The sequence below is a fragment of the Choloepus didactylus genome, chromosome 2 (assembly GCF_015220235.1).
Source record: "Choloepus didactylus isolate mChoDid1 chromosome 2, mChoDid1.pri, whole genome shotgun sequence".
Classification (NCBI taxonomy): Eukaryota; Metazoa; Chordata; class Mammalia; order Pilosa; family Megalonychidae; genus Choloepus; species Choloepus didactylus.
Genome location: NC_051308.1, coordinates 120,317,357 through 120,343,898, shown reverse-complemented (window position 1 = coordinate 120,343,898; position 26,542 = coordinate 120,317,357). Strand labels below are relative to the sequence as shown.

Sequence of the window (26,542 nt, the reverse complement as noted above, 5' to 3'; positions counted from 1 at the left end):
CCAAAACAAGCCTGGGAAGCCATGTGTTGAGCTACAAAATGGAAGCAGCCTGGGTCCCTGAGTCACCACTTGGAAGGGGGCCATGCTAGAAAGATGTCCAAACTTTTCCCAGTGTGGTAGATTGCTACGATGGGTGACAGGCCAGTTTGGATGCATTATGTCCCCCAAAATGCCATGTTCTTTAATGCATTCTTGTGGGGGCAGATGTATTAGTGTTGATTAGGTTGAAACTTTTTGATTGTTTCCATGGAGATGTGACTGTAACAGCTTTGATTAGGGTGTGATCTGTTAATGGTATTGCTTCCATGGAGGTATGGCCCCGCCCATCCAACTTGGGTCTTGATTTAATTACTGGAGCCCTATAAAAACTCACAAACAGAAGGACTTCAGAGCAGCTGCAGCTTAGAGAGACATTTTGAAGACAGCCATTGAAAGCTGACACTGACATTTTGGGAAATGCCATTTTGAAATGCAACTTGGAGCAAACAAACACTTGTCACATGCCTTCCAAGCTAACAGAAGTTTTCCTTGATGCCATTGGGCTTCCTTCAGTGAAGGTATACTTGTGTTGGTGCCTTAATTTTGACATTTTCATGGCCTTCAGACTGTCAATTTGTAACCAAATAAACCCCCTTTATAAAACTGAATCCATTTCTGGTATTTTTCATTCTGGCAGCATTAGCAAACTGGAAGAGGTAGTCTCTAATCAATGAACCCTCCTTCCCAATATTTACACCCTTGTGTAGTCTAGATTTGGTTAGGTACCTTGCTTTAAACAATAAACTTTTGTAAGCATCATGCAAGGCTTGATAAGTGCTTGCACACTGGAAATGTCCTCTTGGAACATGTACTCTTGGCACCCAGCTGCCATGCAGTGAGGAAGCTCAAGCTAGCAACATAGAGAAGCCACATGAAGAAGAACAGAGGAATCCAACCAGCAGCTAAAACCAAGACCCAGTAATGCCATCTCAGTCAGCATTTAAGCTACCCCAGTTGAGGCTCCAGACATCATGGAGCATAAGCGATCCATGCTGCTTGCTATGCCCTGAATAATCCACAGACTCATGAGCAATTAAAATCATTCTTGTTTTAAGTCTACTAAGTGTTTTAAGCCACTAAGTGCAGAAATTGATAACAAGAAAGTGAACAAGAAATAAACTGCTATGTATTAAGCCACTAAAACTTCAAGATTTGTCACTGCAATTCAACCTAACTTGTCCTGACTAATTTCTGATCTCCCCATTTCTTATCATTCCCCATTTCATGCTTTAGCATCTTATTTACTACTGTCACCCGAATCTTCCCAAGACAAGCTCTAATTACATACTAATTACTAACATTAATTGATCACTTACTCTGGATGACTATTTAATTCCTATAGCAAAACTTTGTAGATAATGAAATTGAGGGTGTAAGAAGTTAAGGAAGTTGTCCAAGTTTTCAGAGCTAGTAAGTGATATAGCCACAGTTCAATCCTAGCCTAAGTTCATAACCACTACCCCCCTCAATATCTTTCAGTGGCCCCAATACCTTGTAAAAATAACCTGAGGAGCTTGTGCATGGGTCAAAGAGGGCATAATCTCTGGGATCAAATAAGTGGTATGGCTCATAACTGCTCCCAGCCATTCTTTGGAGAAAGATGGGGCTAACCAGGTAGGAGCTGTATTCTGGATCCCCCTCTAGGCTTTTCCAGTGGTTCCAGTTCTTTCCTTATACAGGAAGGGATAAACACCCTTCATATATTTCCTCTCACCCCCAACTGCAAGGAAAATAGTAACACTAATTAGTTGTAACAGGGTGTTCATTTCACACAGGTCTCAGCAGGTTGCCCTGCTGTTCTTTGAAATGGTCTGGAAACAGCCATAATTTTAAACATCTGAAGATAATTTGAGCCAAAGTTGCATGAAGAAACCCTGAGTGACATGCTTTTTATTCTCTCCCTCACTAATAAGAAATGTTTGCTGCCATTTCTTATTTACTCAACACCTTGAAAGCCTCTGGCATTGATGACTTACACCCCAGGATACTGAAAGAAAAACTTAAATTAATGATTGGTAATAAATGGAGGAGCAGGGAAGCCCGAGAGAGTAAACAAAACTCTATTCCTATTTAAAGGGAAAAGGAATTGCCCTACGGAGTTATAAACTTAGGCTCTGTACCTGGAAAAAAAAAGAAAAAAAAAAAAAAAAAAAACAGGGAGGTTGTAGGGAGAGCTAAAAAGAATTTGACAAAATCAATTTGAAAGCATTTTTAACGGCAAAGATATTAGTTGGCAAAAATGAAAACATTTTCTAATATATTGTTGGTGGGAAAATAGGCTGTCATACATTGTGGGTAGAAGTGTGAATTACCCTTTTGGAGGGTAATTTGAACATACATCAAAATTTTAAGTGCACAAAACTTCAACCACACAACTCTGCTTCTAGAATGTACTCCATAAATGTTATCACAAGAGTGCCCAAAGACAATCATGGAAGCTTTATCTATAGAAGCAAATGACTGAATACAACATAAAGGTCCATTAAAATAAGTTCCATAGCAATTATATTAGATTCACAAAATGGAATGCTGTGAGACTTTAAAAGAAGGGGGGAGGGGGGAGGAGAGGGTAATCTGTCAGTATGGTTACTTAACAATCTCCAGTACATCTCTAAACTAAAATCATAAAGTCCAAAGTCCTATGTGTATTATGATACAATTTGTGTTTTCATTTTAATGGTTTACGTGTGTGTGTAATGATTCATACATCTCTCTGGAATATGCAAAAGAAACCGGGAAGAAAAAAATCTAGGAGACTAGGGATAGGAGATTACTTTTACACCTTAAGCTTTTCACTGTTTAAATTTCTTAATATGTGCACAAATTGTCTGAGTTTCTTTATTGTTATTTATAAATAAAAGAGAAGACTAAGTAACAACTGTCACAGCCTATCAGAGAGCAGAATCTTGCAGACTGACATGATCTTCTACGGCAGAGGTGTACTTGGTACTTTAAGAGGAAAAGAAGAATCAAACCTTAAGGCTCTGATTCAGTCTTTCAGGAAAAACCTATGAATATACTTGTCAAGCAGACAGTGATTTAACAGGTGTAATCACAGATCCATCCCCAGAAGGAGGTACCTAATGATCATTGTCACCAAAAGGGGATTTAATAGATGGTGCAGAGGCGGTGCTCCTGGGCCTACTGGGTAGCAGCTTAGGTATATACAGGTAGTCATTTTGGGCCCCAAAACCCTGGTTTCTCAAAAAGAATGAAGGAAACCCTCCACATTACTACCATGTGCCCAAGACGTGGCCTTCAGCCACCACTGTAGAGCTCTGCCTAAAAGCAGAGTCCCCAATGCCATGTTCAGAGGACCTCGGGGTGTGAAACAGTGCAGGCCACCAGCTTATCCCCTAACCCTCATCCCCCTACATCCAGGGTAAGGAAAGTAGGGGGAACCCAGGCTATGAAGGTTTAATGGGGCCTATCCCGGAGTTCTGCTCATAGCTGACTCTAAGTTTGGACAAACTGTCTTCATTTGTTTTCCCACTTCAAAATAAGATGAGTGGCTCCATTTTATATGGTTTTGAGAGAATCAAATGAGATAACCAACATGATATTCCATCCTGGAGCAGAGAGTATTTTGGGAAGAATAAACCTGCTGTACAAATGTAAAATAGTAGCAATAAGACGCGAGTGATCTTTTCAGTGAAAATCCAGCAATTTGACTGAATTTTCCAGTCAACTGATTCAGTCAAAACAGTCGATCTGATATACAGCCTAGCATAAACAAAACTCAAAGCTATGATTAACCCATTAATTGCTACACACATTTTTTTCAGCACTTACTGGAAGCCAGAGATGGTGGAAGGACTGAAGATACAGAAATAAAGAAGATAGACTCTGGACCTATAAGAAATACCAGGTCTAGCCAGGAGGATAGATGTAAACAAATAACTGTACTTCAATATCATCACTATAGTATTTTATTAAGAGAAACAAGCAAAATGCCACAGGAGAGAAAAGAAAAGGGTTAGCCCCATGACACTAGTTCACCTACACTATCGACTTTCACATTCAGACTCACCAAATACCAAGGTATACAGACTAGTAACAATTGCCTGCCAAACTGCACAGTTATTTGTTGAGGAATCTGCAAGTGATTAGTAGTAATTTTTTGTAACAGGAGACTAATCAACATGTTTGTTTAGTATTGTTTTCATTTAGTCAAGTATCTCCAATTGAATATTCTCAAAACTGAAGGACCAAAATGACTCAATAATTGGTAGTCATTACAGATTTCACAGTAGTAGGAACACTGTGTAAAAAAAAAATTATATAAATGACTTGTAAGTAGCAGCATTATTAGGCAATATTTCAATCAAATTTGATTTAAAAGAATGCATTCACAATCATTGAGCTCAGGTTTTATGTTCTCTGTGTGCCTGGCAAATACAGCTGTATTACATCAAAACAATAGCTCATCCGACAATTCAATGGGTCAAATCCATCAGTTAAGTGAAGGAGAGGGACAAAGATAAAATAGTCAAAGCAGTTGTTTGAAGCCATGCAGACAAAAGAAAAGGTTAGCCAAATGTTGCACTTTTCAACCTGTGTTTTATTCAACTTGGTATTTCATTCGATTCTAAATACCATTCTAAGAGTTGCATATGTTGGACAGAGCTCCCTGAGTTAACCTGCATAAAATTAAATTTAATTCTAATTTAATTCACTTCCAGAATGGTATTCTGTTGTCATTGTTAAAACCCTGAAGGAGTTTCATTTTCCATGACCTCTATAAAATAACAAGTTGTATTTGCCCCAACCAGAAAAACATCCTGAGCCACATTTGCCTAGGGAGCCTGTAATCAGATATTACTTACTGCCCACATTATTTCAATAGCCACAAGTCATTCCTATTAAAACAAAAAGTAATTTTCTGACCTTGCTCCAGTTATGAATGTTCTTGGTTATAACATTTATTTGGAGGCTGGCAGAACTACTACAATAGCTTTAGAAATACAGATTCCAGCACATTCCTGCCATGTGCCAAACATGCATTTTTTGGTCCCTTTTCTCCTGGACACTCCCAGGAAAAAGATAATGGTGTGGAATAGTGGTTCCAGAACCTGGCTGCCCATCAAACTCATCTGGGGAACTTTTCTAAAATACAGAACTTCAACCCCTCCTCCTTTACCAGACCTCCAGAAAGGAGCATCTGGGGCTGGAGCCTCAGAATCTTCACTGGTCACATATAACTTCAGGTACATTAGACAATCAGCCAAGTATCAAACCTTGTTTGGTATGTGTTGTCCTTAAAAGAACTGTGCAGGAAGATTAGAAGAGAATGTTGGTGGCAATGGGGGATTAACAGTTTCTAAACAAATCAGGAAAATAGAAATATGAACTTACTAAGATGATATCAAGGAATCAGTATTAATTATGTTATGTGTGATGAGGGCATTGTGCTTGTATCAGAAAATGACTTGGTTTTGAGGTATACTGCAGTACTGAAGTACTCAGTGGTAAAATGACATGATGTCTTAGGTTTGCTTTAAAATACTCCAGCAAAAAGAAGTGGAAAAAAAAAAAAGGTGAGTGATAAATGTGGCAAAAAAGTATGGATGGCAATGAAGTTGGGTGGGGTTCATAAGGGTTCATAATACTTCAGTGTTCAGAAATTTTCATAATAAAAGTTTTTTAAAATTCTGAAAGAGAATGAAAATAATAACTAGAGTCCCTCTTTGCCATACATAACTATTTTTTACTAACTCTGTAAGATGGCTGGTTGGCATGCCGCATTCTCTCGCACTTATATGGAGAGAAAGGATGGAGAGAGAATAAATGATTTACCTGCATTGCCAATTGTCTGCTACTAGTGGTAGGCTGACACTTTTCCCTCCCTGGAGCCTTTCCCCATTGAATATTCTACTCTGAAAATGAGTACTCTTCCCCAGCCATAACTTAAACAATGTTTTAAAAGTTGATCTTTGCAGAGCATTTGAATTTTTCTTTAGAAAATTCTCTGAGTTCAAAGAAAATGGACATGTATTTTGGAGCAGAAATACACTGAATCTGTGAGAAAAGCAATGCAGGAGGTAAAATCCAAGCCATCAGATATGCAAAGTGGACCAGTTTTCAAGCTCCAACATAAATCCAGAATCCATTATAGGGAGATATACCATATTCTCATCAAACTTGATATATGAAAGTCTGACTTTACCAAAGGGATTAGGAATTTGCCTTCATTTTATCAATGGATATTCTGTTGCCCTTCATAGCATTTTATTCTAGAACACCTAAAAATAGCAAACACCCTTTGTGCATTGAAATATAGAAGTTAATCATCTGAAAATTCAATGTACACAGTCTGTGAAAATTCACACACTTCAAAAAAGGAGGTACACTAGCACCTAAACATAAGTCCCATTGATTAAAAACAAAATATAGATTTATTTACAGAAACTATTCAAAATATCAGATGAGTTATTGTTAATTTTTTTACTTGTAAGTTAAATGGCTGTTTTGCTGATGCTACCAGAAGAAGAAGGAAGGACTGGAAAGACCCAGAAGCTATTAGCATGGAAACTAGTTTGAGGTTCTGGTGGTTTCTGGTTTGGACTTCTGAGGCAGGGTGTTTGGTGCCACACTCGCCATCGAGAGAGAGGCCTGCAATGTGGATGTTGGATTACAATCTTCAGTGAGTGCGGCCTTGAGCTTCCAGGTACAGAGAGAGCTTCCCTGTTTGCCCAGACCTGTTTCTAGATAAAGACACCAGGCCTTAAATTCAATCTTGAGTACCAGGAGCTCCATGCTTTCTTCAAAAGTATAGATGTGGATGGGATTAAAAAGCCAGTTTAAGGGTTCTCCTAAAGCAGAATGGATCAAACATCATGATTAGTATATACCACTTCGAACAGATTGTAACAAGATCTAGGTTAAAGAGAAGCCACCCTGCAAGCTGTGAAAGGCAACTGGCACAGTGGTCACAGGATCTCTTTCCCCAGAATATCTGCACCAAGTTCCTAAGCATCCTGGAAAAATGTACCTGCACCTAGTGTAGTTCGAAGGATAGGCCTCCCCCAATATCCTGTAGCTCAAGGACATCCCATCTTCTCCCTCACTCAATAAGACCCATATCTTTGTGAAACAGAAAAGAAGTCAGCCTAATCTGTGTGACTATTATAATGGCCTCTAGGCAGTGACCTTCTGGTAATGACCTTGTGACTATTGATCTGGATTTTCTGGACCATGAGAGTTCTGAATGGGGGCCTATAATTTCATGAAGGGTAAGGGATACCAATGAATGAATAATGAACTTTCAAACTTCTTATGGGAAATATATACCCCTTGGGATGTGCCTTAGCATCTAAAGAGCCCCAGTGTCCCTCAGAGATGTGCAAATAAGGTCCTTCATGACCTACAACTGGATGTTGGTGAGCTGTCATGTGCCCCTTCCTAGGGTTGAGTTCCTGAGTCACATTCCCTTTCTAAAGAGAATCCAGAATAAACAGCATGTTGGAATAGTGACTCCCAAGACACACCACGACATTCAACAATTGCTAGAGCCCATGAACCCTTCTTGAAAAAAATATTCTCATGATTTAGGATCAAGGATATTCAACTAGAGAACAACAGATTCAAAGTCATCCCACTTGTTTATATATAAAGTGCAGAGAAACTCAAGGCACCAACTCATCTCAGGTCTCCTGTGTGGCTCTCCAAGGCTGCCTCCATGCTGCTGTGCTTAGAATATAACAATGTCTTGGAAGTTACCAGCCCTGCAGAGCCCCCAGTGACACTGGGCTGGCTCCAGCAATCAACTGCCACTATGGGCATGGTAGCTCAGAACCCAAACAAAGGCAAGTTTGAAGACCTTCTCCTCTAAAGCAGGTTCCAACTACAGGCAATAGTATGGCAGGTGGAAAGATGTGAATGACGAAAGGAAATAGCAAATTGAGGCTCTTTTCCCCCTTGATAGGCCCACAAAGGCATTAGGGATTTTATATGTCATTTGCCAGGTGCCAAAAGTACCTGGAACTCTGAGTGTCTCTCTGTTGTTGAATCTTCTTCATCCCTGTGTTGTTTCTGAAATGCATTTTCACAGACGTGCCTCCCATTCTTCAGCCCTCCCTCTTGCTCAAAGATTACCTTGTTTCAGAAGGTTTTTCTCCCTTACTATCCTGACAACCTGTCTTCTCCCCCACCATGGGGCTGAGCCCTGAGCTGGGATCTCCTGTCAGTTCACTCACATATTCCCACTGCTCATATGGTGGAAAAACTTGAAGAATTTCTCTCATTCTGCTTCAACTTAACCCAATTCTGCTTTTTCAAATGCATGCAATCTGTCTTTCATTTAGAGATATTTTGGGCACTTTTGTTTGACACTGGGGGTTTTCATATTGCCTTTTATTTGATTCTTTTTCTCCCTTGCTGGGCAGGAAACAGAGGCTGCTGTGGGCATACAACCTGAAAGAAATAGGGCAAGATAGAGCAGAATTACTCCATCTAACTAATCATGCTTGTGAATACCAAGGCCTCATCAGGATAGAGCTCTCAAAACAGACTCCACGCAAATAGCATTCAGCAATTTATATCCACAAAAATACTTTGCGAATAGATATCATTTCCTTCTTATTAAAATTCAGTGATCTTGTCCCCATTACAGAGATTTCAGAGTATAGAGAGATCAACTGACATATCTAAGATCACACCTGGAGAGGACTGGCAGAGCCCTGACATACCTTGCACTGGGCCTCCAGGACCTTCTTGAAGTCAAATCATCTGTAAAGTGGCTGTGGTGGTTACAAAGCCCATCACTAAAGTTTGACTACTGATTCAGTTTAACAAATGTTCACTGAATACCAACAGGGATTCAAAGGTGAGTAAGATACAGTACTTTCCAGGGTTTTCCAGCCTAGTCAGGCTTACAAAACAAATATGCCCTCCAAAAAGTTACAATTCAAGGCAAAATGTGTTATATGTCGTAAGAAAGTATTAATTTTTATAGGCTTCTATTCTACCTCTTCTTCCTGTGACCATTTCTAAAACTGGGGCAAGATCAGTCCAAAGCCCTGCACACTTCAGTGTGAGTGTGTATTTGTGTACACATGTGCGCAAACACAGATGCCCAACGTCTCTTGGGGTACAAGCATCAATTGCCCGAGAGTCTAAAGGTAAAGGTCAATCTAGTAGGACAAAAAGAAGATAACAGGTATATATCTTGCCAAGAAAAGAAATGACTAAAGCTAAATTACTGGCCTGATCTCGGTGCCAAGCCAGCAGGTATTCTATGAAGCCAAAAACAGGACAGGAACCTTGCCCAGAAAGAGTCTTGTCAGATTATTTGGTGAAGATCTCCTCTTGAGAAGCTTCTTTGTGACAGTGGCCAACTGGGGCCCTGAGAACTTTCTTCCATTATAGTAATACCTAGCAACTTCTGTATGAGGTACAACAGCCATATGTACTTTTTTTACATCATCACATGTTTGAATCTGTGTATCATCTTAATTAACATGTCAAATTATTCCATGTTGGATTACTATTGGGTACTTAAGAAAAGTCTTGAAATCAGGAAAAATTTTCTTCAGAAGGAATATTAGGGAGAAGAAGGAGAAAAAGTGCTCCAGAGAGAAGAAGGAGCATGAGCAACAGGGTGGAGAATTAGAAAGAGTTGGCCTGTGTGGTGCGATTGTGTGCTGAAGAGGGTAGCAGTGGAGATAAAGCAAGAATGGTAGTTTGGGGTGATCTTGAACCCAGTGCTCACCAAATGGTTTCTCATAAGAACACTAAAGAATTTCTGAATTTTCTTAATTCACCAAAAGTATAACTAAAAGCAAGGTAAAATGGATGATAATATTGAGCACTCTATGTTGCCAGGTACAGTGCCAAGCAATCTCAATTCTTACAATAGTACTGCCCTTAGGAAAATACTATTACACTCATTTTACATTTAGGCAACTGAAGCATGTGCTCTTATCCGCTGTGCAATGCTGCTTCCTTGGCCTCCATCTGCTCACTTATTTTCCCACACCAGCCAACTTCTTCTGCTTCTAGAATGTGAAGGACCATCTGCTTTCTGTAACATTTCAAACTCATTCTCCAACCGAGTCCATCCAGTGCAATACAGGATTGGTACTCAGCTGACAAGATGATGGACAACAAAACCCTCAAAAATCAGAAAAAAAAAAATGATGGGAGAAAACCCTTCAAAAGTGTATACGTATACATATATCCAAAAACTGCCCTTGTAATACGTGCAGATCTGTCATTCTCTACACTCACCAGCAATGAGCTACACAGCTGTGGAGGCCTAACAATTTGGGCAGGAAAACAGACAGGCAAAGAAAGAGAAGAATGTAGTCAAGCCCCAAGGAAAAAATGTTAACAACCGGAACCAATTCACCCACGCAGCCTGGGGAACCGTTACACCCAGTTCTCCATAACACCCTCAGCCCCCTCAATTCTTCCCTTCCCTCTCTCTCTCTCTCCAGGACTTGGTTTACTATTTACTCACCCCTACAACAGTCAAAAACACCTCCTGCAGTACCACCCAGTCAGAATATCACAGAGATGCCTTAAATCTCTGTGATGCCACAGTCTAATCTGAGTAATGCACAGTTGTACCAGATGGGGTCTAACGTTCCCAGGATTAATGCTTGCTATGCAACTAGTGCTCCGGATGCTGGAGGACAAATGAAACGGCCAAGTCCTGGCTGGTTCCACACTTGCTGATTCTACGTTGCTAATTGCACAGATCTTACTGATGAGATTCAGTAAATCATCAAAGATTGCAGCATTCATCTCATCCTCTGCCACACTCTGTATTTCAAGATTTTGGCTCCACATGGATTCCTTGGAAAAGGAAATGGGCCCAGATATCCATCTGCTTCTGTTGCTGCAACAGCGAACAAATTCCATCAATCAATCGCCTGTGTGGTGTGAGGGTGGCATAGAAGAAAGCAAAGCTTTAAAACAAAGACGGACAGCATCTTTCTCTTTTTATCTTCCTGAGGTGCAACCCTCGGGAATATGACAGATTGTACAATTAAACAGCCAAGACACACATTAAAGCTGAAGTCCACACACTGAAATCAGGGGGTGAGGTTTTCTCCAAATCCCTGTTGGAGACATCAGACTTCCTAAGAGAGGAAGTTACTTGGAGTGGGAGGAAAAGTGATAGAAAGAGTGAACAGGTGGATGAAAAAAACCCATGACAACCATCGCTAAGTTCTCTGAAAGTTGCTGCCAGTATTGCATCCGCTTATAGCATGCTGGAAGAGTAAAGCAGCACAGGGTCTGTTTATGAGGACAAAAGTTTTCTGCAAATAATTGATCCCACATGAAACAAGGCTGCTTTAGATAGAGCTGTTGCTCAACAAATGAATCACAACAGTCATTCAGAGGTTAAAGTTAAGGCCACTACTCTGAGAGCGGGTATACACGGCATTGCGTCCTCAAGGCGGTTTCCTAATCCTCAGGCATTAAAAAGAAGCCACTGTGGAAATCAGAATCTCTTCCTTTGTAAATTCAATCCATGGCAAAGGGATTACAGCTGTGATCACTGAGTTTGAAAAAATCAACAGTACTTAGAAACGCAAGAACTACCCATCACTGCAACTGATATGTTTCTAAGCTATTCCTTTTTGAATCAATTACCAATAAGATTCCAACCATCCTGTTGTGAATGGAGTAGAGAATGGGTAAAATAGAGCTGCTGAAGTTTCACTGCATGAGGGGATTTAGGATGGGGAGGTTTTAGATCAAATTCATTATATAGCCACCTCATTTCAGACACTGTAACTTCTGCGCATTAAATAAAAAAAGAGCAGATCATGTTGATAAGTCTGTAAAAGGCCCATTCTGAAGGCCATGGCTTAAAAATTCAACCCCATGTCGTGGTCACACAGAAGCTTCTACCAGCAGGTATGGGGAAGGCAGTCTGGGAAGCCAGCCTGATGCTCATTTTAGAGGGACTAATGACAAGGATGAGAAGCAGAGACACAGAAAGAGTAAACACGCACTCTATCACTTACGATCTCACAGATTCTGTTTTGGAGACCGCATAGGGTAGCAAGTGTAGAAGAGTCCCTAGAGCAACAAAGAGTCATCTACAGGGGTAGGCAATATTGCCTAGTGGTTCAGGACATTGACACTGGAGCCAGAAGGCACTGGAGACTTGTGACCATGGGCAGATTATTTAATCTGTTTGAGTCTCAGTTTCCTCATTTGTAAAACTGGTAAACAATTGCCTCCCTTTCAGTGGATACAATAAGTGAATGTGCATAAAACCATCAGCACAGTACCTGGCACAGAGTATTCCCTCAATCCATGAGAGCTATTATTGGTTTCTTCTGTGGACATTCTGAGATTAGATGATGCTTGTAAGACTGGGAACAGTATACAGAAATAACTGTTTTAGAGATCAAATGGGGGGCATTTGTTTTGAAGACTGACAATGGAATTCCATCCAGAGCAGAGCAGCTCTCTCTTCCTCTTGGCAGTGGATGGTCAAGGTCAGGAATGAAGCACCTCTGATGTAGGGCCCTGGGCTCTGTTCAAGGTTGGCTGCGGGAAGGGTCCTTTCTGTCCCTCTTCCCCTGGGAAACCACCTTCTTCCTCCGCTGACAGGAAACAATATAAGAAAAGTCTGGGGTGTAAGAACTTAAAAAAAGAAAAAAGTAAATGATCAAATCCAGGCTTCTGTTTTCTACAAGGAAGAAGTCTGTGCAAACTGGAACAGCCAGATGTGGGTTCTAACACATTGGCTGGAGCTTTTGCTATTTCTCTTAAAAAAAGACTTCCCAGTCTCTTCTCCCCTGATATTCCTCTTAATTATAAATTCCTTTGATTTAGTCATTTTACTCATTTCTTTTAACTCAACCAAGCAACACCTACCTATTCTTTAGTGCAGCTCAACTGATTGGGACAAGTGGCTCATTTTGCCCAGAATCCTGGATGTCCATCAGGATACAGGCTTCACAAACACAAGGCCTTGTGAAAATGAATTTTCCTGATTTCCTATGAGATAAACCCTGACCTTTGTGGGATTTCTGAGTTCCAAGTAGAAATATGAGAAAACTAACCAAAGAGAAACATGCTTGTGTTATTCCATTTCCCTACATCCAGAAAGGCCCCTCTGTCCTCTGCCAGTGCCAAGTTCCTGGAGAGCTGGCAAAGCTGAGCCTCCCCAGTCCTACCCTCTGCCAATCCTCTTCCTACGATGTGCCAGCCTATCGATCCCCACCCTTGGATGCCCTCCTTTCTCCCTCTCGCCCTCAGATGCTCACTCAGGTGCTGCCATTTTGCCTCAGTGGAACCCTGAATAGCAACAGCTCTCAGAGTTTGATTAGACTTTATTAGCCACACAGACCCAGATTCTGTACTCCCATACTAACCATAAACAAAGTGGGGATCCCAATTTAAATCCTAAATATTCCATTAAAAGCAAAAGTCTGGGGGAGAGATGTGGTGGCTGCTAAAGATTACAATTTGCAACAACTCTTTGTTGCAACTGGTCACTGAAGCGGGTGATTACTATGAGCTGAATTGATTGCAGTTAAAGGCACTGTGCTAAATCCTTTGTTCCTTTGTATGCATTATTTTCCTTAGTCCTCACAACAACAACAACCCTTTGAGGAATATTTTATTATTCTGATTCCACAGAAGCAGAAACTGGGGTTGAAAGAGGTGTAAACAACTTGCCCAAGGTCACAATACTAATAAGTGTGACACACAAGCAGTCTGACCCCAAGGACCTGTGTTTTTAACCACTATGCTATGTACATTCATTGCACCAAATACGAATGATAAAAATTGTAAATATTTCATAAGACTACTTTGGAATATATATATATATATATATGGTCACTTAGCACACTGCTTCGCCCATTAAGTGCTCAATGTTATTTGTTATCATTGCTCTTGTTCTGTTATCATTTTGTTATTATCTACTAAGTGGTTGCTGTGTGCCAGCCACTTGTACTAACCTCTAGAAATGCAAAAGCAATGAAGACAAGTTTGCTTGGCCTGAATCAATTTATAGGATAGTGGTGAGAGAGAGGAAGAACAATAAATCTGCACTCTCCATGATGACAAAAGTCTGCACAGGGGCTGAGGCTCTGCAGAATGGGGCATCAAATGATGCTGGGAAGCCGCCACTGGGGTTTGAAGCCCAGCTACAGATGTCTGTAAGGAAATAAAGTTTCACAAGATAGAAATATGAGAAACCCTCCTAGGTGTGTGCTGGGCCCAGTTTTGCATCTGACCCTGCCCTCAAGTTCAGCAGCTATGAATAGAGGTCTTGAATGCTAAGCTGTCTTCTGATCTATCTTGTTGACAAGCATTTTGCCTGTTACTAAGTCATCCTTTTAGCATTCTCACATCTCTGCCAGATCAAGATCTCAGCTTAGTGGACTAGACATGGAAAATAGTTACCAGTGCTTTCAATCGGGCTCAGTAAAGGGAGCAACTGATTCTTATTTATTTATTTATTTATTCATTTTGGTCCCATAAGTTCAATTCATCATTGATGAAGTTGCTATTCTCAATCCTCATTTTTCAAGTCCAAACAGAATTTATTTCTGGAAAGAGCACAAAAATGTTCTAAGTAAGAATAACTTACATCCTTTAAATCCAGGAATGCCTTAGAACCCTTTTGACTGAAGGCCCTGAACACTCACACAAGAATAAATTACACCAAACACAAACGACTGAAAATCACTGATCCAAGACTTCTGAACACATGATATTAACTTGAAGGCCTTTTCTAGAACTTTATGAAAACCCATTCTAGTTCTAAAACTCATGGGTTTTTTTTGTTTGTTTGTTTGTTTCTTTACCTTGTGTTGCTATTACTGTTACTTTCTAACTTGTGTAAAACTTCTCATTCCAACAAAATACGGAGTAGGTCGAGTGATGGCCAAGGCACATTAGGAGAAAAAATATTATTTTTTTAAGTTAACTGGATCACAGAATCTTAATGCTAAAAAAAGCCTCAGGTGATATTTGATCCTGTTTCCCTCATTTTACATACCAGGAACTGAGGCCAAATCCATGGCTATGAAACAACTTTGAAACATTCTTTACAATGTTAGTATATCTGCCTTTAAAGCAAATGTTCCTGGTTCCAACATTAATGACAAAGCCAGCATTAGAATCTAGGTCTGATTTAGGCTAGTCCAGCCTTCTTCCTATTATACTACATGGATATAATCTAGAATATGAGGGTCTGTGTTGAAAGCTTTGTACTGTAGTGAAGACTCAGATATCCACATATGCAATTAAGTTTTCTGAAGTGTTTTAAAATTCAGTATTCCTCTGCAAGCTTGTTTATACCATTAATTTCCTAACCAAACCCTGTCCTTCTAAATAGTGCATGGGTAGGTACACCCTAACCCTTACCAGGCTTAAAATTAAATTATTAGGCATATGAATTAAGTTTTGTTGAGCCCAGGGTAAGCATTTCTGTGTTCACAATGGCTTATTGACACAATCGCTCACCTCTCCCAACTGTGAAGATCAATTATTACCTTTATTTCTCAAGAGTAAGAAGGAAGCCCTGAACCATCCCAATCACCTAACCCCTAGGCATACAATTCTGGGGCCTGGGGCCTGGGTATGATTAAATCCCTAAGGCAGGAATGCTCACTAAAGCCTCTCCTGCTGGCTTTTTACAGAACCTGCCCAAAAAACTAGTCGTTCTCAGTCGACTTCGTAAAGCTGCGTAGTTTCTTTTTCTAAAACTTATTTTTAATAAACGAATTACTTCATTGCTGTTAATCCCCAAGAACAGCACGACAGGCACTCTTTTGCTCACCCTTTGTCTCGGTGGGCGACGCGGGGTTTCTGGACTGCGGCATCCCCGCGGCTACTGACGCTCTGTAAGCACCCGGGATCCCCTGCATCGTGAACCGACCCGACGACTTTCCTTTTAACAGACTGGCTTCGATCTTGACTGACCCTTGAATTACCCATTTGGAATTCGTTAGAAATTAAAACTTCTTCAAGCCGAGAGATTCTTGGTTTCTAATTGCTAATGTTTGAAGTCAGTTTGATTCCTCCGAAATTTGTTCAGCCTGATGAAAGCAAAAGCTCAAACTTCCCTCCGGGCCCAAGGTGTAAGATCCTTGGGTTCGTGTTTGCGTTGTGATTATTTTTGTTTGGGCTACGTGTTTTGTTTTGTTTGGGTTTTTTGTTTGTTTGCTGCTTTGGGGTGTGGGGAGCACCCGGTTTACCCCCCGAGTCCCTACATTTCCCAGAATGTAATCAGAGCCGAGAACAGCACCGACCATCCCTCGGGATTCCAAACTCCCTGGTCTCCAAGACCTTGCAGCCTCCCCGCGCGCTCGCGGCCCAGCTGAAGCCCGTCCCGGGCCTGGGCAGGGACGCAAACTGCTCCGACCGAGTCAGAGCAGCCCGGCCGCCACCGAGGTCCCGCGGCGCTGCCGAGGCCGGGAGAGGGTGCGGGGGCCGGGCAGACGCGGCTGCGGCCCGATTCTCTGACTCGTGTAGGTCACCAGAACAGGCCTGTTTTCTCATGGATGGATTCACGGGAAAAAGATGGAATCCCAGTTCCTTCCGCGGTGAAACGTCATCTGAAATTTTTTTTTGGAGGAGAAAAATGGACGTTTTAATGCGTGTGTAGAAGGTTGGGGAGCGGAACGGGATGTCGGGGTGAGGGAAAGTGAGTAGGGGGGGATCTGCTTCTGAGCCCCTGTCCGGAGCTTTCAAAATACAGTCCCAGCTGTGAAAAAGAAAAGGCAGCTAGAGGTGGGAGTAAGATTATGGGTCCATCCAATTGAGAATAAGGTGCTAAAACCCCAAGACCCTCTGCTAGGTATGTAATAACCTCTAATGATCTCTTTCAAAGTTATTTCCAGTATTTTGGCTTTTAAAGAAGGCTGGGTTAGGATATTTCTTGTCTAACTGAGAATTAGATCGTGGTGGTGTTTTTTCAATCTTCTAATATATGTGATGACTTTTTTGGAAATAATGTATCTGAGTCTCAGGAACATAAAAGAAGAAAAATAGGGAAAAGATTTTAACATATACTCTATTTCTTATGTTCTCAAATTAATTTCCAGAAATCACAATGTTAATCTCATTATCTCTATTAACCATTATTATTGTACGTATTTCTCTTAGTTATTTTGTTTATTTTATGCATAGAAGAACACGAAATTACTTGACAGAATAAAAAGCAATATTCCGAACACCCACAATAAAGATTACATTATTCACAAAATTAAGTACCAAATTTAGTTAGAAAAGTTTCCTTTCCCTGTTTTTTTAAATTGCATCTGCAGTCTCATTTTTTGGTGATTTCTCTTAGACTTTGGTCAAAGGCATCAGTTACTTTGAGAGTTAAATGAAAATGCCCAGTACCTTAGAAGTTTCAAATCTGGTATTCTCTAGTATTGTCAAATAATACTCAGGTGACCAAATTTATGACCTCCCAAATTTTTGGTGTTCCCAATTTGGTAAACTGGTTCCACACACACACACACACACACACACACACAAAATAGCAGTTTTTTTTCTCTGAAATATTATCTGTATCCCATTCTGAACTGTGGTGTACACACGCATAAACTTGTATATAAATGCATATACTTGAGTACATACATTTATACACTTGTGTATAAAAGGCAAAGCGAGACACTGGGGCTGATGCTAAAAATGCAGAATGAAAAGTAATGATTGCAGGGCCTATTTTCACTTCTGTTGTCAAAAGCACATCACCAGTTTGTAGTCAGCAAAATGCCACGCCTCAAAGCAAGGCCATTAATGGTGCTGAATAAATGTTGATTGGTCATCACCAGTTACTTAAATTCTCCACCTCTGCCTATTTCACAGCAGGTCCTCCCCACCCAGTCTCATTTTCCACCCCTGACACTTGGAGCAAGGACCTCACTTAAATTAACTAATGATTAGGCTTCTCCAAAGAAGTGTAAACAGATCCTGATTTATAAATTTGCTAATTGCTGTTCCCAGTGCGGACCGAGTATCTCTGTCATGCACATATAAAATTACAGGCTCACTGGAATACAGAAAAAGCAAAACAAAAATAAACCTCATAGATGAGAGAGAAGGGAAAACGACTCCACATTCCACCCGTTCCCTACTTTTCCCTTTTGTGGAAAAGTATCCCAAAAGGTCAAAACATAAACTTCAGATGAAGAAAGCCACTTAAATATTCTCTCTGGCTCAACTATTTTGTGTCTTTGGGGAGTGAGAAAGCAATAACTAGCTACACCTCCAGAATAATCATCTGATGGATTTCTGTATTTCCAGAAAGGAAAGTGAAATGCCAATCCCCTCTTTTATCCCTGTGGAATTTGCAGTTTAGCCTTGCTTCCCTCCCCCACCCGCTGACAGCCACCCAGAGAAAGAACTCAGATTTAAGAAGTAATCGTTTTCCCCCCAAGTGTGAGAAATAATGTTCTACCAGAATCCATAATTGGGATCTAAAAAAAGCCCCCCTTTGTTATTAATATTCTTTTTTGGCTATACAGGAAACAATTGTAACCGACCAGGAATATTTCGCTATTTAACACGAGTAACACCCTTGGAGAGGCTTGGATGAACGTTATGCTTTGGTCTTCTGAGCCAAATATATTTCTCTCTTTCTGGCCCAGTGTGAAGATTAATGGTGAGGGACTTGCTTCAATGAAACTCATGTCCACTTGGAACACAAAGGAAATTATACAGATAAATGAGGGAACACAAACCACCAATATCCAACATTCTTAATTTGGGTTCCCAAGTGCCATGTGAATTAAATAACAAGAATGTAAATTAATTTTGCTTTAATAAGTAAAGGATATGTATGATACCATTTGAATTGGTATGGAAGAGGGAGTATCAGGAAAACAAACGGCAGCAGGTCTGTGTCAATATAATTTCAGGCCCAACTCCACTGGAAAAGATTTAATCCCCCCTTCCTCCCTGCATGAAACATTGCCCTGTTAACTTTTCTCTTTGGGAATTTTACTAATAAAATCAGGAAATCCAAAATAGTCATGTCTAAACTCATATGCAGTGGTCAACAAGAAATAGCGTTGGGTAGGGCAGGGGAGACTCCAGCTCAGAATCTCTGTGGCTCTTGGCTGTGCAGGACAGTCTCGGAAAGTGCAGCTCTTTCTTCAAGGCCGGTTAGGCCGGTCTGCTCCGGTCGAGGCAGCTCGGTGGTGTAAGGGCTGGCGACGGAGCCTGGCGAGGGGCCGCCCTGCTCTGAGTGGCAGTGAAAGGAGATGCTGTTCCCTGTCCTCCCGCTGCTACCCCCACGCCTGTCACGCGCCATCACACGGGCTATGTAGCAAGGGTTGGAAAGGACCTTGGGAAGGGCAAACCATAACCCACACTCTGGGCATGAGGGTTCCCCCCATTCCCTGTCTTTCTACAGCCTTTGAGGAGTTTGCTGTTGTCATTTCTATGGGATAGAGCGGGTTGGAATTACTTCCCTCTTCCTAGCAGCTTCTATTGTGCCACTGCTCCAGGGCAGGAATTTTACACAGAATGTCTCCATAACCCTTCCCACCTTCCGGGTCCACTGAGGTGCGCTCTCCCAGAGGGCGTCTGATTTCGCCGTCTTGGGACCAGGGCGCGAAGAAGGTGCTTGGCAGTCATCCCCAGCGAACAATCATCCGCACCAGCCGATGACAAAATCAGACCTCGCCTGCCCTCTCCCGCCCGCCCCCTTCTCACAAGGTCACTTACCAAGGGGTTGCCTCCGCGGAAGGCTGCTTTGACCTGGCAGGGAAGAGTCCAACCGGCCTCACAGTTGGCTCGTCTGCGGGCGCTGAGGCTCCGCACACTCCAGGCCCGCACCGGTATAGGGGTGCACACACAGATCGGTGCCACTTTGAGTCAGGGTTTCATTCCTCGGTGCTCTACCCCTGACAGACCGTTGGGCATCTCGGCGGGTGCGCCGCAAACACTGGCCCTGCGGTCCCAGCTCCAGCACCGCGCCCTTATGCTTGCCTTGCTCAAGCAGATTCGCCCCACTGCTTCCAAACTCATCACTTTTTTCTCAGTTAAACGTCAGTAAAGAGTGGCTTCCTCTATTTGCACCCTATGTTTCCCCAATGGGAGTTGAGGCTAGGTAGATGAGTGTGGGTAAATTAGTGAGGTCAAGACTGAAATCTTGGTGTTTTACTCTGAGAAAACAAGCCGTTAACCAGCAAATTAATTCGCGTGATCTCGTTTACTCGATAAAAGGAAGAAGGAAGTAGTTTTGGGCAGCCGAGGTTTCCGCGGGAGCTTTTCCTGCCTAATTTCACTAGGGTTTGCGTGGGCGAGTGCATGCAAGGGTACGGCATCTGACGCGTGTGCACGTGTGCCCGAAGTGCCAGCTGCCCGCGTGAGCCCACCCGCGTGCGCCGCCACCTCTCTAGGCCTCCCGAGCGGCGCGGCTGCTGAGCTCAGGCCCGCTGACTCAGGAGAGGGAAATCCATCCGCATACGGTTTGAATTATTTCGCTCAGCTGGAGACCCGGCCTCAGCCGCTCTCGGCTGAGGATTTCGGCGGGAAAGGCCTAACCTAGAGCTGGGGTAGCCCGGTGGAGCTGCGGCTGGGGTCCGAGCGCAGATGGCGCCGCCGCGTGCCTGAAATGCACTTTCAAGGCCACAGCCAAAGCAGCTGTTCTGGGCGATCCTGGCTGGACACTTTCCCCGGTTGCTGCTTGTAGAGGGGAGGGGGCCTGGCTCTTTGGAGACCTACCCTAAGACCCTCCCCAGTCAGCGGCGGCAGCGTCCTGGCGGCTTCTCTGGAAGTCGGCGAGTGTAGGCAAGGCGCGATTGTGATCATAGAGGCACCGCACAGGCCCAGGTTTTTCGGGGCCACCAGACTCGGTGGAAAATTTTGATCTACATACGTGTGCCCTCTGACGTGTGAATGCCTGCAGCGCGTAGGCCGGGCTGCTGCAGGTCGGCTCCCCAGGCGGAAGGCGTTCGGGTGCCTACTAAAGCCAGCCCCGGCCAGACGCGGAAAGAAAAACGAGCTGGGAAGAAACAAGAAGCCGCGCCTTCGAATGAAACTTAAATATTATTAAAATCTGACCCTTGGGTTTTCTGAGGATCCCGGGAGTTTTGAGGCTCGGGCAGTGCGGGCATAAAATGACCGTACGAGTCTGAGAGAGGCTTTGGTGAAAACGATAAACACTGTTGCTCTAAGCGAGTATTGTGGATGTGTGCGCGTGTGCGGTTAAGTCTAGTGGTGTTTTTCTCTTGTTCCTGGCTTTTTACGGGCCTAGGCTGGTAGTGTCACGCAGCGGTTCCGGGCCCCTCGGCCCGAACCCGGAGTAATCAGTTAACAGAATCGCGAGGCCCAGCGGGGCAGAGGCGCCACCCAGGGCACAGTGGGGTCGCCTGAGCGCCCGCCGCACCCCCCCCCCATACACCTTTAAATGTCTACCTGTGTGTGTTTGTTAGGGCATGTATTCGAGGAGAAATAAACAAAAAGCCCTGGCCGTGCCTTCCGCTATCGCCTGAGCCCAGAGCAATGCTCCCTCCCGGAGGAATTCCACAGCTCCGCTTCCCCCGCCTCCGGGACTGCCGAGTCTCTACCACACGGAGCCCTTTTTCTTTAAAATATTTCCTCGTAAGAAAGCCTTGATCACTGTGGGGCTCCAACTTGGGGGTCCCCTCGGCTCACAACGTGACCAGGCCCGGCCCATAGCCGCGCTCCGCAGAAGGCCCGATAGTGCTCTCGGCTTTTAGCTCCTTCCTCCTCCCGGGCCCTTGTCTCACAAACATACGTTTTTTTCTCTAATCCAAATGCCAAATGTCTATCTTTATCTTGAAAAACAAACATTAAAAAAAAATCTGATAGTGGGAACTGAATTCTCTGCTGCATAAAGTTCCATATCAGGTCCTCTACTCCCATCCCAACCCCGCGGGAGTGAGTGAAAGAATTCTGGCGACTATTTCCCCGCGTTCATGCCCCAGGACTGTACTCTCCTCGACCGGAACCTCTCACTTTCCTCTCCTCACTTCCCTTTGGGAAGAACAGGGAAGAAAGAAAACTGCGAGCTGAGTCCCTGATTATAACCCTGTCGATTTTGAAGATGCGACCCCAGAAGGGCTCCTGGAGCTTCCCAAGAGAAAAGTTTCCGCTGACAGAGTGTCTGTCAGGCGCAGCTAAATAACTTCTGCCTTTTCCGCCATCGGGAAAATAAAATAAACGAAGCTCCCAAATCGCGATTTGTTCTAAGGCCTAGAAGAATCTCCACTGACTATGTGAAGGGCCTAGCGAAATTCTGGCAACACATAAATACGGTGAGGAAACGGTCTGGCCAGAGAAGAGAAATACATATCTACCACGTGTTCCTTTTTAGATTGCCCACGCAGCAGTCTGCGTGGACAAACACCCGCATTCAAACAGAGGGAAAGAGTTGAGCGGACGAAATAAATCTCCCTTTAATTTTCTTTTCAACGACTAATAAAAATAATTCCCCAGCACTAAACCCAAATACCGTAACCGGCCACAAGAACACGGAGAATTCATCAAACTCTGTCTCTGCTGGTAACCCGCTAATCGCGTTATTATTAGCCTCAGGAGCATGGAAATTGAACTGTCACTGCCTACAGAGAAAATGTAAGCGACAGCTGTCCCTCCTAGGGTCGGCCCGCTTTCCGGCCTGGATCCCGAGATCTGTCCCCAAGCTCCCGGGCCCGCGGCTGCCCCACCTCTGTGCGGGCCACTGCCCCCCTTCCCGGGCTTGACGGCGAAAGATATGGGTCCTCTCCCCAACCCGGGCTGGTTGACAGGAGCGCTCCCAGAAATCCCGGCCGGAAAGTTTTCTGAAGTCTCCAAAGCAAGCTGCGAGTGTTATGTGTGCGCGCTCACAAGATTCTTCCGACAACAGCTGTTTCTCCGGGCTGTTTTGCACAGTTGAAATCTTGGCACTTAATATAAAACGTTAAGTTGCCTCTTCCCCGCCCCCCTTACCGGGTTCTGTTAATATTCAAACATCGGCATCCGCTCGGGGTTTTATGAGTTGGGAGCACATAATATGCATAGAATGTGCATAGATTTGAGATACAAATTAATCGCATGACATCCCCCCCATACACGCACACAACTACACATATGTGGGCCTGGTCAGTGACCCAGTGCGCAGAGTAAGGGTTCTAACATTCATTCTTCTCGCCATAAACGCCAACGGAGTAGACATAATTATACTCCCTTCTTCGCCAGGAGTAAGGGAAACACACATAACTTGAATCTCAGAAAAGTCGGGGGTGGGGGGAGGAGGTCGAAGTTGGACGCTAAATGGGACAAACTGGGAATTTTCCGGGATTGTGTTGCCTGGGCAGAAAACACGGCTCCGGGCTGAGAGGAGCTCTGGGAAGCGAGTCCCAGCTCTCCTCGGCTCCGCGCTGTTGCCTACGACCCTCTCTTAAGCCCTCCAGCTGTTGGCACCCTGAACCTTGTGCTCCGAGAAGAGAAGGCAGGCGATACGAGCAAACAGGTCTCCTTGCTTGAGATTGGCTATGAAAATGCAAGACTCGGACAGTCCCCCCAGATTGGTTCCGGCGAGTTGAGGGGAGTCTCAAAGCATTTGCGCAAGAAAGAAGAACCCGAGTTAGAGAAGAAATAGGGCGCCAGCGACCAGGGCCTCCCTCCTCACCACTCCGCCCGCCGCTGGTAGCCCGCCGGCCCTCGCTAGCCGTCTCCCGCGGTGGGACCCGACGCACTCACCAGGGTGGGGCTCCAGGCCGTGTGCGGCCGCGTCCTCGTTGTCGCCAAGTGGGTCCGCGGGGCTCAGAGCCTCCATGGACAGATCCAGCCCCTTCTCCTCCCAGTCTCGCAGTTTCCGCTTTTTATTTGAGCCGATCAAGGCTTCAACGGAGAAGGCATGTGCTCGCGAGCTCAGGGCGACTGCAGATCTTCTCCTTTCACTCATCTTAGCCGCCAGCACCTCGTCCCTGCTCGTTCAGGCTACCCCTCAGCAGCTCGCGCCTTCACGCTCCGAGCGCCCGCCGGGCCGGGCCCGGGAGAGGCCGCGGCGCGGAGGCCGAGGCTGAGGCGGCGGCTCTGCGAGTCCTCTGCACCCTCCCCCTGCGCCCTCCCCCGCCCTCGCCGCCGGCTCGGACAGGCGCCCCCAGCTGCCCCAGTCGCTAGGAACGAGCGCCCGAAGCGCCGCCCGCTCGCCGCATGAGCGCCGGAGACCTGCTTCCCACCCACACGGGCAGGCGCTCACAGGCTGTGAGGAATGGACTTCATCTTTTTTTAATTCTTTTTCTCTCTCCTCCCTCTCCTTTTCTCTCCTCCCTCTCCTTCTTCCTCGTTTTTCCCGTCCTTTCTCTGATCCAAACTTCTGGGATTTTTTTTTTTCCTAAATTTTTCCCTTCCCGAGGATCTGGGGGCAGGCAGTGAGCTCCAGTCGGAGGGGCGAGGGAGAGGGAGGGGGGAGGAAGAGAAAGACGGAGGGGAAAAAAAGCCAGCCCCGGACCAATGGCTAGGAGGGAACAGGAGAAACCCTGAGAGCGCGGGCCAATGAGAGGAGAGGAGAGACTGAGGCTCAGGCCAAGGCCCTGCGTCCGGCCGTCCCCGGGATGCTCCCGGGCCGACTTTAACCCCTGGCCTCCCAGTCCCCAATGGGTTGCTCGTGTGTGTGTGTGTGTGTGTGTGTAGCGGGGAGGGGAGAGGGGCTGAAAGTCGACGTCTGATCTGAGCTTTTGCAAACTCCTGCAAATCCTAAATCCGTATCTTTTCCTCCCAAATCTTCTGTCTCATAGGCGCTGCACACCTAATAGTCATTTTTATGCGGATCTGGAATTTGGGGGCTCTGAAAAAATGTTAATCTGTCCAAAAATATCAGAAAACGACTCTGGTAATCTTTTGGCTACTTCCAGGTGACTACTTCTCAAGATTTGCTGGTTCCCCTCGGATGTCTCCACCCGGGTTCTCAAGTTCCTTTTGAATATTTTCTAACACTACTGTTACTAGCAAAACGAAACAAACAAAACAAAAATGCTCCGTTATTATCCAAGGTCTTTCAATTGAAAATCTGAAGATCACTTTCCCTCCAGCTCTACCTGACTGACGGAGGAGACAAAGAAGCCCTCGGAGCAAGAGGCTCGCGGTGGGGTTCCGGGTTTACCTTGCGCTCCTCAGGCCAGCCCTGGCTGAGCCCGCACCCAGCATATATTGGCCTGCTCTTCAGCGCGGGTGAGCGGCTACCGGCCGCCCTTCGCCTGCGCCGGGCTCTTGTTCTGGAGAACATACATAGGGGCGCAAAGCGGAGTTGGCTAGGAACATTACGGAGGGAGCTTTTTCTTCCCTTCAAACCCTGCCACCTCGGGAGCTCTCTGCTCTCCCCACCTCCCTGCCCCCATCGGCGGTGGTTGTTGTTTTAATCTTTCAGAAGAGTGCTTTCATCAGGAATTTCTAAGGAGCTTAAAATCCCGCACTCCTGGCCACTCTTGTTTCCCACGCCCCCTCCCCAGGTTACGCCGCCGACCGCGGGCCGCAAAAAAACTTAGCAAGCAGCCTTGCACCGAGCAAGCTGAGACCGGCTGAGAAGGTAGTCCTGCCAAGCTGGGAAAACGCCTCGGATTCCGCGCACGACCACCTAGCTACAACCTGATCTTCCCATCCATCCGAATGCCCGGGTTGAGATGCTTCTTTCCGCGCTCGAAGAGATGGGAAAAAGCTGGGCCCGGGGAGCCGGCGAAGGACCAAGAGGCCAAGCAGACAAGTCAGCCGACAGCCAGGCCCTGAGCAGGATTGGAACTCTCAAGCCTAGGGCAAGGGGCAGCCAGACCGAGTCAGAACGAAACCCAGGGCGAGAATCGACGGCCAGTCGGGCCTCTGAAACATCGCATTCCCCGCCTGAGGGCCGAGGGAAGCCAGAGAATGTCTAGCCCTTGATATACTTGGAAGCCAGCTGGTGCTAAAGGAAACGGCTGAATCTTCCAGAATGCGCCTTGGACCTCTTCCGCCCGAGAGAGAAGAGCAAAAAGACCACGTTTGGACTCCTCCAAATTGGATTCCTGCAAACGCAGAAGGTATAATGGAAAAGCTACCGGGTGAGTATGATTCAGTCAGGCGTGGTCCTCCCGGGCCTTCCTCGAGCCTGCATCTCAGGCTTGGAGGTACCGGTGAAGCACGTCCAAGAACCCTAGAGCTGGAAGCTGGAACTGGGTCCTCTCGGCGTCTCCCGCGGCGCTGCCGGGCGGACTCGGCAAATGCGGGTAGCAAGGCGCAGGGTCTCCCACGTCAGTCAGCACTCAGCTTTATTCACAGAAGCTCTAGCCGAAAGTGATCAGGGGTTCGCCGTTACCCAGCTTCAACAAAGAAGTTGGAGGCAAGGCTGGCCGGAAGCTCAGTTACCTTTCGCTGTGGCTCACAACTCGCTCTCGGCTCCCAATCCTGATGTCGCCTGGTCCTTGTTCTCTACCAGTGGCTGGACCCTACCGGGACCAGTCCAGATGAAGCAGCAATGGAGCCAGCCTCTAGACTTCCCCAGCTCTTTCCCTCCCATCGCCTATATCTCCCTCTGGTAGCCTCTTGCCTTTGCAATCTCTCAGACTCCTGGTTTCGTTTGAGAAGT

The 26,542-nt window shown here is 45.0% G+C and overlaps 1 protein-coding gene across 1 annotated transcript in view; it reads right to left on the bottom strand.

The window, feature by feature from the left end:
- TBX15 (T-box transcription factor 15) overlaps positions 1-23,890 on the bottom strand; it is a 97,637-nt gene extending 73,747 nt beyond the window's left edge. The window contains exon 1 of the mRNA XM_037814996.1: positions 23,686-23,890. Within this exon, the coding sequence (XP_037670924.1) occupies positions 23,686-23,890 (205 nt within the window). The remainder of the gene's footprint in view (positions 1-23,685) is intronic.
- Positions 23,891-26,542: the final 2,652 nt, after the last annotated feature.